Here is a 15,618-nt window from a genome sequence, read left to right as displayed (position 1 = left end):
TGACATCTGTGGAATCTTCAAGGTGTGCTGTGGTATAGAGGGTTGGCTTACAACCCCATTCTGATCAAAAGAGACACATCTAGTAATGATGCTAGGACAGGAGGGAGGTGAGGGATACTGACCCACAGATGTTTAGGGAACCAGCCCTGAACTCTCTTTCTTTTCCACTCCTTCTTCTACCCCATTCCTTCCTGCAATGCTTCCATCAACTTCATAACCCTATGGCAAGAAACTCAAGGCATTCTCCTCCCCAGGACCATCCACAGAGGTCTTTTACTTCATTCAAGCAGCTATACAGGCCAGGAACGTCACCCCGGTCTGTATCTCCAGCAACAGTGCACCAGTGGCTAAACACAATGTGCCGGAATAATGGTGGCACAAAACTTGTAGGAGTGGCCTACCAAGGACTGGTCCAACTGGAGTGGCCTACCAAGGACTGGTCCAACTCAAAGCCCATGCCACAAGAGGGAGCCCATGCCTGACACTACCCGGATGGCCAGGAACAAGAGGCTAGACCGCCCAGAGACCCAAGATATATACAAAGACTACTGAAAAAAAAATCGATGAAATGATTCCTAATAATACTTTACCACACTCATAGATCAGTGCCTAGCCCAATGTCATCAGAGAGGCATTGTCCAGCAACTGATGGGAGCAGATTGCAGACACCCACAGCCAAACACTAGGCAGAGCCAGGGAACCCCACAGAAGAGGAGAAGGATAAACTATAGGAGACAGCAGGGTAGAGGACACCACTAGAACACAGCACACAAAATCAGCTGACCTGGGATCATAGGCGCTCACAGAAACTTATATGACATCACAGACTCCGTATAGGTCTGAACTCTGAGATCCCATCTTATACCTGCCAGAATGGCTAAGATCAAAACCTCAAGTGAAAGCACATACTGTTGAGGATGTGGAGAAAGGGGAACACTCCTCCACTGCTGGTGGGAGTGCAAATTTGTACAACTACTATGGAAATTAATTTGGTGCTTTCTTAGAAAATTAAGAATAACTCTACCTCAAGACCCATCCATACCACTCCTGGGCATACACCCAAAAGATGCTCCACCATACAACAAGGACATTTGCTCAACTATGTTTGTAGCAGCTTTATTTGTAATAGCCAGAATCTGGAAACAACCTAGATGTCCCTCAGCCAAAGAATGTATAAAGAAACTCTGGTACATTTACACAATGGAATACTACTCAGATATCAAAAACAAGGAAATCTTGAACTTTGCAGGCAAATGGATGGAACTAGAGACAATCCTCCTGAGTGAGGTAACCCAGACCCGGAAAGACATGCATGCTATACACTCACTTATAAGGGGATATTAGCCACATAATGCAGGGTAACCACACTACAATACACAGACATAAAGAAGCTAAAGAAGAAGGGCAAACAGAGTAGACACCAGAAGCAGCTGAAGAGAAGGAACAGGAAGGGAGCCTACCATAGAGGCCCCCGGAAAGACTCCACCCAGCGAGTCGAAGCAGACGCTGAGACTCACAGGCAAACTTTGAGTAGAGTGCAGGGAGTCTTATAGGTCCTCTGCATATACACTTTGGTTGTGTAGCTTGGTGTCCTTGTGGGACTCCTAACAGTGGAAGCAGGTGTATCTCTGACTCTTTGGCCTGCACTTAGGACCCTTATCCTCCTATGGGGTTGCCTTGTCCATCCTTGATATGAGGGTTTGTCCTTGTCCCACTGTAATTTGCTACACCATGTTCAGCTGATAACCCTGGGAGGCCTGCTCTTTTTTTTTTTTTTTTTTTTTTTTAAGGAAAATGAAGGTGTGGATGATCTGGGGCAGAGGGAAGGTGGGAGGGGCAGGGGAAGGGAAGGGAGAGGAAACTGCCGTAGAGAAGTAATGTATAAAAGAAGAATAAAAATGAAAAAGAAACCTCCCCTTGAAAGTATTTTTTAAAAGTGATTTTCTTGTGTATGTGTTTCTACACATGCAAGTGTGTGTGTATACATGTGTCCAAATCATCATTTAAAAATGTCTAATAGATTGGAACTTAAAGAAATTAAAATTTTTACTCTCCCTCGCGTGGCAAAAGAATGAAAGAAAGAAAAATATTCCCACACTGAGCCCCATTACGTCATAAGAAAAACAGCTCTAAGTCCTGGCATGAGCATGCCTTCTTGCTTTCTCAAGAAACAAACAATTATATGATAACGTGATTTTTAAAAAATTAAGACATAGCCAGGTGTGGCGGTGCACAACCTGTAATCCCAGAACTCAGGGAGGCAGAGGCAGGTGGATCTCTGAGTACGAAGCCAGCCTGGTCTACAAAGTGAGTCTAGGACAGCCAAGGCTACACAGAGAAACCCTGTCTTGAGGGAAAAAAATTAAGGCACATTTTCAGTTTTTAAAAGTCTGAATTTAAAAAAATCTTCTGTGCTTATGTGTATCGTGAATGCTTAAGTGAACGTATGTACACCACATATGTGTAGGTATCCATGAAGATCAGCAGAAGGTGCCAGAATCCTTGTGGAACTGGAGTCATACGCCGCCAGCTGTGGGTGTGAACTGGAGGTGGCTGTGAGCTGCCGTGTGGATGTGGGAGGGGTCTTCTGCGAGAGCGGCCAGGGCTCTTAACCATTGCGCCATTACTCCAGCTCTGAGCCTTCTGCACAATGCACTGCTACCCCACTACAGTTATTATTTCCAGGAAATAACTCAAAGGCAAATGTCATTACTTCATTATTTAATCTAAGGGACATGATCTAGCTTTGGAAATTGCACCCTTATTGGATCATAGGATGATATATTGCTTTAAACACCCATATTTTTAGCTTAATAAATCAAGGAAATACAAGTCATCTCTTTCCTATTGTTGATGTTTTTTGCTGAGAAAGTCAACAAAAGGATGCCAAGTTTATAAATAAACACAGACTGGAGCTTCTCTGTTTTATGGAAGCAAACTTTTCCATGAGGAATTTTGTTGAGACACAGACTAAGAACTATAAATCCATGAAGCAGTAATGCAGAGGTAAACTCATAAAATACTTTTTTCCTTGTGACCTCCTTCACAGATCATTATGCACATAACAGTAGCAAGCATTTGAATCAAATTTGAATTCCTAGGTTTAAAAATATGGGAACCCAGAACAGTTGTAGGGCTATAATACAACTGAAATGAAAATGCTTTGGCTAAAACTAGAACTGTCCTTGATGAACTAATGTCGTTATTTAAACTAAGCACTGTCAGTGTTTTCAAATCACAGTGCCTTCCTGGTATTCATGCCTTCAAAATGTAGAGTACCAATTCCTCAGTGTAGGGAGAGTACTTTGTGTTTTAAGTTAGCCTGGGCTATAGAGTGAGTTCCATGGCAACCTGGCCTGTGGTGAGACCTTGACTCAAAGCAAAAAATTCAACTCAGAGGAGCCAATACAGTCTGCTTGTTCTAGTGGCAAAGGCTTCCTACACATCTATGGTAACAGTATGAGGTTTTTAAAAAATCCCTTGGTTAGTAAGGATAAGGGTGAGAAGAAGCCATTAGCATTTAAACCAACTCAGATACCCAATTTAGTCTGAGCACCCTCCCTCCACTAAGATGATAAACTCAGACCAGCCAGTCAATGGGACTAGACAGATACTTAGACTGAAACTGTAGCTTTAAAGTAAGCAATGTTTTTTGAGATTGTTATCTTTCCTCCTTTTGTTATGGAATGTTCCTGTTTTATCTTTTAAAATCTGCCAGGGCGTGGTGTGTGTGTGTGTGTGTCTTACCTCGGTGTTCACATGCTCCCAAGAGATTGATGATGTTTGGATGGTGTCCAAGTTTACAGAGCACCTCCAGTTCTCCGGCAAAGTCCCGGTGATCGTCTTTGGAGGCATATTCTGAAAAGAAAGCCAAGGGTTGTAATGTTTGCTTCATTAACACCTTCCCAAAGGGAACTGTCCTGTCTTCACCCCCAGGACTGACTGCCGGTGCATTTAGTCACCATCAGCTTGAGAAAGCTCTACCCCCAAAGAGCAGAGTTTCTCAGCTTCACCACTGATAGCTGGCCTGATAAATGTTACTGGGAGTGGCTTTGAGCAGTGGATGATGTTCCAGGATACCCCTGACTTTCATTTGCCCTCTACCAGCAATCCACAACCCAACACATGCCCCCTTCTAAGCAAAATCATGCCTGCATGGAGACTACTGCTCTCCCATGGCCAGTTCCTAGGAGTTGTCGCATATTCAGGAAACTGCAGTTTTCCTGTCTTGCTGCCCTATCCCTTTGGTGGCACTTTGACAAAAAGAATGCCAGGTTTGGGCTGGAGAGAAGACCATTGCTTGATGTTAGTTGGCCAGCTTTGAGTGAAACGCAGGGTGCAGTTGTTGTTTTGTGAAAAGAAGCCTGGTCAGGGGAGGGGTGCTGGTGGCTCTGTGTGTTGTAAGACAGGCCCAGAGAGTGTGCCAATGCTCTGGTGGGTCGTGGGCATTGGTCACATGGACAGATTGGAAATAGGCCCTGTGCCCTGTTCCCACCACAGGACCTTCACTGGAGCTTTGGTCCTGATAGTCAATGCCTTGGGGAAAAAAGTTTTAATTAGTGGATCCTTCAGTGGATTGGCCTAGAAGTTATGACTTCACCTGTGTAATTTTTTTCTGTTGTGGCACACAGTTAAGCTGCTTCACTCTTTCATAAGACATAAAATGAAAATCCAGGTTCAGACAAGATTGCCATAAAAGCCAATTTCACGAGTCCATGCTCCAACCACTGCAACCTCCCCATGCTATTTCAGTGTCCCCTAAACATCTAGCAGAGTAGAAAGGACTTCTAGTTATTAAGCAGGTTTTTGTTTGTGTTTATTTTTAAAAAATATCACTGCTGATGCCTATAGCCCCGATATAGGAGGACTGCCCTGAGTTTTAGGTTAGTTACAAAGTGAGTTCTAGCCCAGTCTCGGATACACAGTGAGAGTTTATCTCAAAGCAAAATCAAAGGAAAAGAATTAAAAAAGACAAATGAACAAAACGAAACTATCTCTAAGCTTAGATAATATTTTGACTTAGTTCCTGGTGTTATAATTGTAGTATGGCATGGGATAGATTTAAAGTCAGTTCTCACTGCGGTTTAGTACACTGCAGTCATAAATCATAAAAACCTACAAAATCAGCCTCTCATGGAAACGTAGATGCAAATTTCCTGAGCTTGACCAGACTTACTAAATCAGAAGCTGGGGAGACACAGGCATGGTGAGAGGTGTGTGTATGGGTGTGGGGGACACACAGGCACGGTGGGAGGTGTGTGTATGGGTGTGGGGGACACACAGGCACGGTGGGAGGTGTGTATGGGTGTGGGGGACACACAGGCACGGTGGGAGGTGTGTGTATGGGTGTGGGGGACACACAGGCACGGTGAGAGGTGTGTATGGGTGTGGGGGACACACAGGCACAGTGAGAGGTGTGTGTATGGGTGTGGGGGACACACAGGCACGGTGGGAGGTGTGTATGGGTGTGGGGGACACACAGGCACGGTGGGAGGTGTGTGTATGGGTGTGGGGGACACACAGGCACGGTGGGAGGTGTGTATGGGTGTGGGGGACACACAGGCACGGTGGGAGGTGTGTGTATGGGTGTGGGGGACACACAGGCACGGTGAAAGGTGTATGGGTGTGGAGGATACATAGGCATGGTGAGAGGTGTGTGTAAGGAGGGGGGAGGGTAAGGAGTGGTATCAGTCTGCTTTTGAGAAAGTCTTCTAGGTAACTCTGATGCACACTCAGTTTCAAGAATGGGCCTGATGAGAATCAGTGACGCTTCCCCAAATGAGCCATAAATGTCAGAACACCAACGTTCCCAAGTCCCCAGGACGCAGCACGCTGGTGTCTGGGTGGCTCCTGCCTCTGTCCTCAGCATGCACATCCCTGGTGCAATCTACCACAGCTTCATCTTAAAGGAAACAACCCCATCATCTGCAATAGCCGCCACATGGGATACCAGGGCAACTCCTGGTGTGGAGAATGTATGGCCACAACAGGACAGTTTCAGCAGGAAGTGGATGTCTCCCCGCCCCAGCGAAAGGCTGTCTTCCAGCCACTGACCCTTCATCCTCTTAATGGCAGCATCCATCCGTAACCCATCCTTCTTGATGCGCGCTTTCAGAACCTGGCCAAAGTTGCCCTCTCCAATTACATCTTGAAACTTGATGTCATTCCAGTCAAGCACAGGATAAATGGCAGGATCGGGATTGTTTTTGGCCTTCCTGTTTAGGGCCAGAGTTCCTGAGTTGAACTGCACAGCTGGTTCTTCTCTCTGGAAAAAGACAAAAAAAAAATATCATTTTTGTGTCAGGGCATTTGTCATGCTAAGGTGAATACTATCTTCTGCTTTGTATCTACACGGGTGGAAAATAAATCACATGGCTAATTCTAGTGTGGGAGTACAAATAGGTCTCCTCCTACAACCCCACGCCATGAGGCTGCTGCCCGTGGCGCTGCACAGACAGAGGTGCGTCCATTAGCAAAGCTGGCAAAGCTGAGCGAAGAGGGATGCTGCAGAGCTCGCTTTGTAGTTCTGGTTGAGGCAGCTCGCGGCAGTCGCAGGGTGTGCCTCAGGGAAGCCTTTCCTAACAACATTGCCGGCCTCGTCTGTCCTTGCTTCCCGTGCTCTCTCATCCTAAAGTTGAATTCTCTCATGTCTGCAGTGGCCCAGAATAACTGGTGCTTACAGCAATACCCAGGGATCAGCCTCTTGACAGATCACTGATACCATGATGAGCTTCAAAGCCCCAGTTCCCCTACCGATCTGTTGTTTCCAGTACCAGCCAGGTTTGACCGGCTCTGGCATTGAGTCAGACTATGAACCTCCTTTGTCTGCCATGGAATTGAACCTTGGAGGCTCAGACGCATGAGTTAGACTTCACCATAAACCTGGCATTGTGCCCACTGTTTCATATACAAAATCAACAGCAATGAGCACAAATTCATTCTACGTAGCTTGAAGCTATATGCGTCAGAAATGCCTGGGTTTTTGTATTCCGAAAGGAACTGCTGGTCAAGTTCAATCTGGTAGATCTGGCTACTGGTCAACTTAGATCAAAGAATGAGACATGACATGTGCTACAAATCCCGAGCACAGATTGTTCATAGGAAAAGAAGTGCATACATACATACTCTTACACATAGGAGGGGTGCCAGGATTGAGGGAAATATGAGAAATAGCAAGTAAGAACCAAGAATGGGAAAATGTGTGGGCACTCATTTAATGACACACATAATCAGGAAATGAACTATCATGTTGAGGTCTGGCTATCCTCATGTCCTTCTTTATGCAAAAAAAAAAAAAAAAAAAAAAAAAAAGAATAAAAAAAATAAAAACGTCCAATTCATTCTCCTGAAATATTGTCAGGCAACTGACTTATCACATTTTTTTGGAGAAATCCCGTTTTAGATGTATCGTTCTGCATGCTTACTAAAAGTATCCTTTCCACTTGCACAGCTCACCTGGCTTGGACAAGAACTTTCATAGTCATGCTATTTGCTTCTGGTTGTGTGATGGAAGCCAAAGAAGAAAATGAAACTTGTTTATGGGATTATTTGCTGCTCCACACCCTAGAATTAAAATATCTCCCTATGTGTTGGCCTGTGGCCATTCGCTAGTAAAAGATCAGATACTACCACGTTCTGGAAGGCCTGAGCCATTCTCCTTTGGACATTTGCTCTCTTCAGCTGCAGCATAATCAGAAACACCAACAGCACTGTGAGGCAGGTCATCCCAGCTGACCCGAGGATGGCTATTAGCAGCATCTTCCCGCCTCCAAAGTCTGCAGAGGCTGTGCAGGGAAACAGAGGTGAAGCAATGGAGTTAGTTCAGGTGGACGCTGGGCCAAGACCATCTGTTGGGAAAGACATGGTGTAAAGGGAACATGGCTGCCAGCTTCCATGGCTGTGGACCACTCAGTTATTTCTAAACTCAGTGGAATTGGGTTTAACTCAAGGGGTTGCTATGGGATCTCTAGGACTTATAAATGTACTATCTGAATGCCTATTAGTGGATATCATATGCTCAGCTTTGCTTCTACATAGTGGCCCATGACGATGAACATTATCTAGTAATAAAATAACTAGTTGTTTAACTTTTAGCAATTAGTAGCTCAGTTTCTCTAGAAGCGCTTTGATGTTCTGACGCCAACAGCGCAGAGCTCATAAGAGATGTCATCCTGTTCTGTATTTTCCTTCATTTTAAAAAGCATGCAGGAAAATCCTGGTGATTGCTGATGGCAAAAGTTGGGAGAGAGCAAGAAAGAAAAAATAAAGCATTACATTTAGGGCTTATGTCAAAATAATCCACTTAAGACTGTTTTAAACCCTTCTCCATCTTTCCTTTAAACTCCAATGAGATTAAACTCAGTGCGTTTTAATTTATCACCACACAGATTACAATCCCACTTCCTAAAAGTGCTCTATACATGTCTATGTACTGATCATAGAACATGGAGAGTGGCGAAGGGTTTGTTCTGTTGTGTCTTGATTTTAAATCCTCACATTGCATTTTTACATATAGTTTGCATATAGAACCTATGTGTATTTTTACCAAACTACAATACCTATGAAGACAAAGCACTGATAAAGCGTGGTCTAAGAACTACAGTTTCGATCTATAATGTGGCAGGTATTTCATTCCTTGAATATTTCAGAAACATCCCAGAACTATTAGTAAATACGCAGCTTCTTTTGTTATATTTTAAAACCACATATGACCCTAATCACAGGACCAAGAACTGTAATATTGTCTGTAAAAGTAAACCCTAGCACAAATTTAAAATCTGCACAATTGCCTGTCCCTCTGACACCTCTGACTTCATTCCTTTGCACGTATAGGTTACCGAACAGCTCCAGATGGCACCGTTTGTGCAGGAGCTAAGTCTATCCTCATGTTGTAGCTGTGCTGATGCTGGGCCCCAGAGCACGCAATTGGAAGCAGTGAGCATAGTGCACTTGGCACTGTGGGAGGATCTCAAGCCATCTCAGAAAGCTGCAGCCCAAGTAGTTAGGTTTAGTTAGCTTGCATGTAGCACTGGCAGCATTTTAGATTTAGATTAGACAAGCAAGATAAAAGAAAACTCACAATAATATTGTCATTAAAATCAAAGAAGGATTTATCTCAAGAAAAAATAAAATGCAGTTCTGTGACACACACACACACACACACACACACACACACAGAGAGAGAGAGAGAGAGAGAGAGAGAGAGAGAGAGAGAGAGAGAGAGATCCACACAGTCTGCTTATCACAACAGGTCACACATACTTCTTTCTTCACAGAATTGAAATTCATACTTTTCACATTTTCTTAGACTGTTGGATGAACTGTGCTTTGAGGTTAATTAATTCTAAGGTTCAATGACAAAAATGAATGAGAAGAGATCCTTCTCAAGACTTTTTTTTTATTTTAAAGATTTATATAGGGATGATAAAGCATATTATGCTTGGTAAACATATGGAACAAACATCTCAAGACAGTGAGGCTTCACTGATGCTGTCCAAAAAGCACTTTATGGAAATATTACCAACCTCGGGATTGCGCAAGTGTTGTCAGCTCATGAGAAAAGGCTGGGTTGCTTGATCCTATGTTGTTCTCGGCAAAAATATCCAGCTGATATGTTGTCTCTGGCTCTAGGCCCTTGAGCTGGTGCTGAGTGATGGTGGTGTTCTTGATCTTCACGTCAATGTGCTGGTCTTCATGTTTGCCCTGAACCTTATACCGGATGATAATGGAAGAGATGGAATAGCCATCCACTATTGTCCAAGAAACCATAGCCGTGGAGTCGGTGATGTTGGAGATCTTGATGTTTTCTGGTTGCGGGGGAAGAACTAGAAATTTAAAAAAAGAATGCACTTCAGACCATGACTGTGGTTCTGAGAGAGGCTCCCAGACTCATTCACCACCATTCACGGCCATGAGGAGAAACAGTTCTCCCTCACGCGCTGAGCCCAGTCCACTGGCAGTGGTAATGTGACTCTTGGAGATGCGAGAGACTGGCGCAGAGGGGAGAATACAAAACATGTGTCATGTGTTTGTCTCTTTATGGTGAATGAAAGCTTGGGGAATTCTGCTGCTTCACAGACCTATTTACAATGTTCTTGATGTTGGATGGAATGAAAAGACCAGGAGAGCTAACAGTATATGGTCCTTAAGTGTGCCATGTATTATTTCATGTTCCAATTCATTCCCTCCTCCTTACTGTAAGTAGTGAGACACAGAGATTTGGGTTTCAGTCGAGGTCACACCACTGTGAGAAAGAAGAAGCAGGATTCAATCCCAGTAGTCTGTCTCCAGAGCCCATTGTCTTAGCTGTGGTGCCATATGACTATCTTTACCACAAATACGCTTACAAATAGCAGACACACTAGTGTATATGTAAGAAAATGTGTTGAGCCCTTAAAGACAAAACTCCAGAGATTTGAGGAAAGTGATACCATATTCAATGCAGGGACACAGGCGGGGTGGCAAAGACTTGTTCTGAGGTTCCCAGGACAGAAGCATTCTTGCAGTCTACCTGAGACTCTCTGTGTAACTATCGTAGTGGGATTTTTAAATCAGTAAAACTGTAAGTGGCTGACAACTGAGGTGATGACAGCGGGGGGCAGTATATGGAGCCGGACAGAGGGCATGCTCTCCTGGGCACAGTGCACACACCCTAACTATGGAGATGGACAGAAGGCATGCTCTCTTGGGCATAGTGCACACTCTCTAGCTATGGAGACGGACAGAGGGCATGCTCTCCTGAGTACAGTGCACACACACTAGCTGTGGAGATAGACAGAGGGCATGCTCTCCTGGGTACAGTGCACATGCCCTAGCTGTGGAGACGGACAGAGGGCATGCTGTCCTGGGTACAGTGCACACACTCCAGCTGTGGAGATGGACAGAGGGCATGCTCTCCTGGGTACAGTGCACACGCCCTAGCTATGGAGATGGACAGAGGGCATGCTCTCCTGGGCACAGTGCACATGCCCTAGCTGTGGAGATGGACAGAGGGCATGCTCTCCTGGGTACAGTGCACACGCCCTAGCTATGGAGATGGACAGAGGGCATGCTCTCCTGGGCACAATGCACACACTCCAGCTTCTTTCAGAGACACTCCGCATGTGGGATTCCCTTCTGGAATGTTCCCTGGACATGAAGTGAAACTGTCTCAAAACAACAACAAACTCAACATCTCCCATATTCCCATAGTGAATTCACCAAGGGAGAAAAAAATCCCCCTCACAGTAGCTTCAAATAAATAACGTAGGAATAAACCAAAAGGTGAAATAGCTCTATAGTGAAAGCTTTAAACCCAAGGAAAAGGCATTGGAGACACTACAAAACCAAAAGACCTCTCATGCTTATAGATCAGTGGTAAGAAAATAGCTCCATTACCCGAAAACAGTCTACAGACATAACACAATCCTTATCTTTTTTTTAAAAAAAGAAGTCTAATAACATTGATCATAGAACTAGGGGGAAATCTTTAAGTTTATGTGGAAACACAAAAGACCTCAAATAGCCACAGAGCCATAGTGACAGAAAAAATAGCATGGTACCAGCAATAAAAACAGACATGTGGATAAACCAACTGAACTAAAACAGATAACCCAGAAACAAACCCACATAACTGCAGCCACATAATTTCAGCACAGTTATAAGCACACAGTGGAGGACAGACAGCCTCTTCAGCAAATGACGCTGAGGAAACGAGATTTCCAGATACAGAATTATGAAGCTAAATCCCTACATCTCACCCTTTGCCAAAATCAATTCAAAACGAGTTAAGGGCCATGTGAAGCCTGAAATTTTCAAACTTCTAAAAACAGAAAAACTTCAAGGTATAGACACAGGCAAGGGCTTTCTTTAAAGGACCCGAACAGCAGAGAAAAACCAGCCTAAAAGCTGACAAAAAGGATTGCGTGAAACTTAAAAGCACAGTGAAAGAAATAATCAGTGGGATTAAAACACAGTTTAGGAAATGGGTGGAAAAAAATCTTTGCTAATTACACATCTGACAGTTGATCAATGTCCACATCTGTAAAGAATTAAAAACATTAAACATTTTAAAACCTCAAATACCTACTCAGGAGGTAAGCTAATGAAATGAGCAGAAAACCTCAAACACCCAACCAGTAAGGAGGTTAATGAAATGAACAGGCACTTCTCAAATTCAAATGGTCTATGAATATTTGAATACATGTTCATCATCCTTAGCCATCAGGGAAATATGGAGATCGTAGCTCACCCCAGTTAGCAGAATGGCTGCCATCAAGAAAACAAATGACAAGCTCTGCTAACAAACGTCAAGAGCAAACATGACAAAGTATAGTAATGTAGTTCAAGGGTAACTCTTATCCCAAACCTGTGCAGCTACTGCTGAAATCAGGATGGTGGCTGCAAAACAGCATCTCAATTAGAACTGTTACCTATGTTGCTATGGTGACTCACTCATAACTCCAGCACTCAGAAGGCTGGGACAGGAGGATCACCATTGGTTTTAGGAAAAACAGGGCTAACTAGTGGTTCTGAGAAAGTCTGAAGAAGAAAAAAAAAAAAAAGAAGAAGAAAGGAAAAATAACTACATCCATCAGCAGATGAATGGTTAAAGAAAATATAGTAGTCAGCTATAAAGAAGAAAGAAATTATGACACTTTTCAAAAAAGTGGATGATTCAATACAATCAGACAAATATGTCCTGTTTTCTTTCATATATAGTATCTATATTTAAATATGAATATATGTATGCATAAGAGAAGGGGACAACATGGGAAGGAAGGTAGCATATATATGCAATATGAATGATCTAGTTTTGTTTTGTTTTATTCTGGTTTTTGTCTTGTTTTGTTGTTGCTATTGCTGTTGTTTTGTCAACTTGACACAAACTAGATTTATCTGAGAAGAGGGAACCACAGTTGAGGAAATGCTTCCATAAGATTGGCCAATAGACAAGCCTGCGGAGCATGTTTTAAATTGCTGTTGACTTAGGAAGGTCCGGCCCCTTAAGCAAGCGAGGTGTGTAGGAAGGAAGGCTGCAAGGCTGGTCTTCCATGGCCTCTGCTTCAGTTCCCACCTTGGCTTCCTTCAGTAGACTGCAACATGGGGTATATCAGCCAAATAAACCCTGTACTCCCAGGCTGCTTTTGGTCATGTGTTTTAGCACTACAATAGAAACTCTGTGTCAATGATGAATAATCCCTAAACACTGGCGAAACAGTCCAGATTTCCATGAGCTGCTGGTATCAAAAAGCATTACTGGGGGATGTGGAGCTGTTCCTCCTATGTGTTACTGAGCAAGACAACTAGCTGCAGCAGACAGCCTTGGCTTTGGGTTGGTGAGGACCATGTGGCAGGTGGTATGTCCAAAAGGTATCTCTAGCTCATCACTCCATGGCTTAGACTACAAGGGCATCACCCTCACTCTGTGAAGTGAGTTGGACTCGCTGCCCAAAGACAGAGACGTTTCAATCTTACAAAGAACCCTGGAGCTTCAAATGACCAACCTAAATACAGAAAAGCTTGGACTACAGAGCTACTTTAAAGAAAAGAGGTTCTCACTGCTCTCATAAATATAAACTCTGAAAAGAATATGTTATGAAGAGTTTCCAAAGTAGGTTGTTTTGTTTATGAGATTGGAGTAGACCCCCTCCATTATTAATCAGTATCCATTGTATATGTAGATATGTAATAATAATAATAATGATAATAATAATGATGATAATAATAATAATAATAATAATAATAAAATAATAATCCTTAAAAGCTGTCATATAGCTGTTTAAGCCCTAATAGATTTTATTATTACTACTGATATTCTTGTTACTAGTAAACAAGCCTATAGCAAGGATGGACAAACTGTAGCATGCTCTTGTCCAAATGCCAGTGGGCCCTTCCAGTATAATACTGTAGGACACAAAGATGATCACGTGGACAGTAATTGGCCTCCATTCACATACTGAACTTCCCTTGTGACCTCTACGGGCTTGTGCTAGAAGTTAAGTCCAAATGGCAGGGGACAGATGCTGCTGGGTGAGGCAGGGGCAGCACCAGGTACTTACTGTCACTAAGAGTCCAAGCGATGAGGTCTTCACTCCACTCTCCCTGGGACTTGGTGTTGACTCGTGCTCGGACACTGTACCGCTCTCTGGGAAGCAGGTTGTTCAGCAGCACCGAGGTCAGGTTTCCGGGGACTTTGATGTTCTGCTGGTCGCCTTTCGCTTGCATGGACCTCCTCTCAACTTCCACGTAAAACTCATCTTCCGAGCTTGTAAATATTGGCTGCCAGGTCAAATTGAGAGCTGTCTGACTTTTCGCAAGGAGAGTGAGGCCCCGTGGAGGAGGGAGTCCTAAGAGTCAGAAGAGGATCATTTTCCTGTTGGCAGGAGGAACGGCAGCCCCAGGGGGCAGCTGCACAGAACAGTCTTGACTTTTAGAATAACACAAAACACCCACAAGCTACCAAAAGACATAAGCAAGCAGCCATGATACTTCCCCTCCTAACAGAACAGTAAATCTTTGAAGTAATTTTTACATATACCTTGGGGAGTTTTAATATAGGAATACAACCTCCTTGAAAAGAACTTGCAATATGAATAACTTTTTCAGGAGCCTTAAAATTGCCTATATTATTTGACCTTAACACCTGACTGCCAGGAATTTATCCTGAGAAAAGAAATATTTAAAGGAAGATGAAAATCTTTGTGCATGGAAATACTCATTGCAACATCACTTACAATAGTAACTTACTGGAGGAAAGCAAGTCTTAAAAACTCTTTAATAAAATTATATAGCCATCCCAAGGTTACTATAAATAAGAAGAACAGGGACTCAGTAAAAATACTTATAGTAGCCCAGTGTGGTGGCACACGCCTTTAATCCCAGCACTTGGGAGGCAGAGGCAGGTGGATCACTGTGAGTTCGAGGCCAGCCTGGTCTACAAAGCAAATCCAGGACAGCCAAGGCTACACAGAGAGACCCTGTCTTGAAAAACCAAAAACACCAAAACAAAACAAAAAACAAACAAACAAACAAACAACAAAAACAAAGCAAAACCAAACAAAACAAAAACTTTTGCATTATGGGTAAAAACTCTAATGGAAACTTCCTAAAAGTTAAGTCTACAGCTGGAAAAGGAAAGCAGAGAGACTGGTAGAAATGAACACAGTGGGCCCTGTTTCATTATGACTTTGAGAAAGACATTTTTCAGCTTTGAATGTCAGCAATTCAGCTATTGCAGCTGCTATGGTGAAGGGCCAGCCTTAGCTCCAGTCCAGTCACGTTACAGTGTCAGATACAAACACCTGTTGCCTGGCCGCAGGTACCCAGGAACCTGGGGTGCCAGAAAAGTTACCAAAACAAGTAATATGAGGTGTTTTTTTTTTTTTTAGAGAGACAGGAGCGGCACACCTCCACTGGGTAACCTGGGCTATTCCGCGGCCTGAGTTCTCTAGACTCATCTTCCAGAGGCTGAGGAAAGGAAGGAATAATGGGTCTGAGGGGCTTGGGAAGCCTTAGGACCTCTGCCAGTATCTGTTCCCCCCCTCCCTCCCTTCCTGCCTCATGTCAACGAACAAAGAAAGAATGTGTCTATTTTATTAATTACAGTTAATAACAGTAATTGAGTTATAAGTCCCGGAT

At 43.5% G+C, this 15,618-nt stretch overlaps 1 protein-coding gene across 1 annotated transcript in view; it reads right to left on the bottom strand.

Annotated features, from left to right (window-relative positions):
- Tek (TEK receptor tyrosine kinase) overlaps positions 1-15,618 on the bottom strand; it is a 124,414-nt gene that overhangs the window by 11,395 nt on the left and 97,401 nt on the right. Inside the window, exons 12-16 of the mRNA XM_051164319.1 lie at positions 14,040-14,327; positions 9,525-9,824; positions 7,633-7,784; positions 6,055-6,265; positions 3,748-3,858 (exon numbers count right to left, since the gene is read on the bottom strand). Coding sequence (XP_051020276.1) covers positions 3,748-3,858; positions 6,055-6,265; positions 7,633-7,784; positions 9,525-9,824; positions 14,040-14,327 — 1,062 coding nt within the window. The remainder of the gene's footprint in view (positions 1-3,747; positions 3,859-6,054; positions 6,266-7,632; positions 7,785-9,524; positions 9,825-14,039; positions 14,328-15,618) is intronic.

The sequence above is a fragment of the Acomys russatus genome, chromosome 2 (genome assembly GCF_903995435.1).
Source record: "Acomys russatus chromosome 2, mAcoRus1.1, whole genome shotgun sequence".
Lineage (NCBI taxonomy): Eukaryota > Metazoa > Chordata > Mammalia > Rodentia > Muridae > Acomys > Acomys russatus.
Note: the sequence above shows the minus strand (reverse complement) of the source record. Positions and strands in the feature narration are given on the sequence as shown.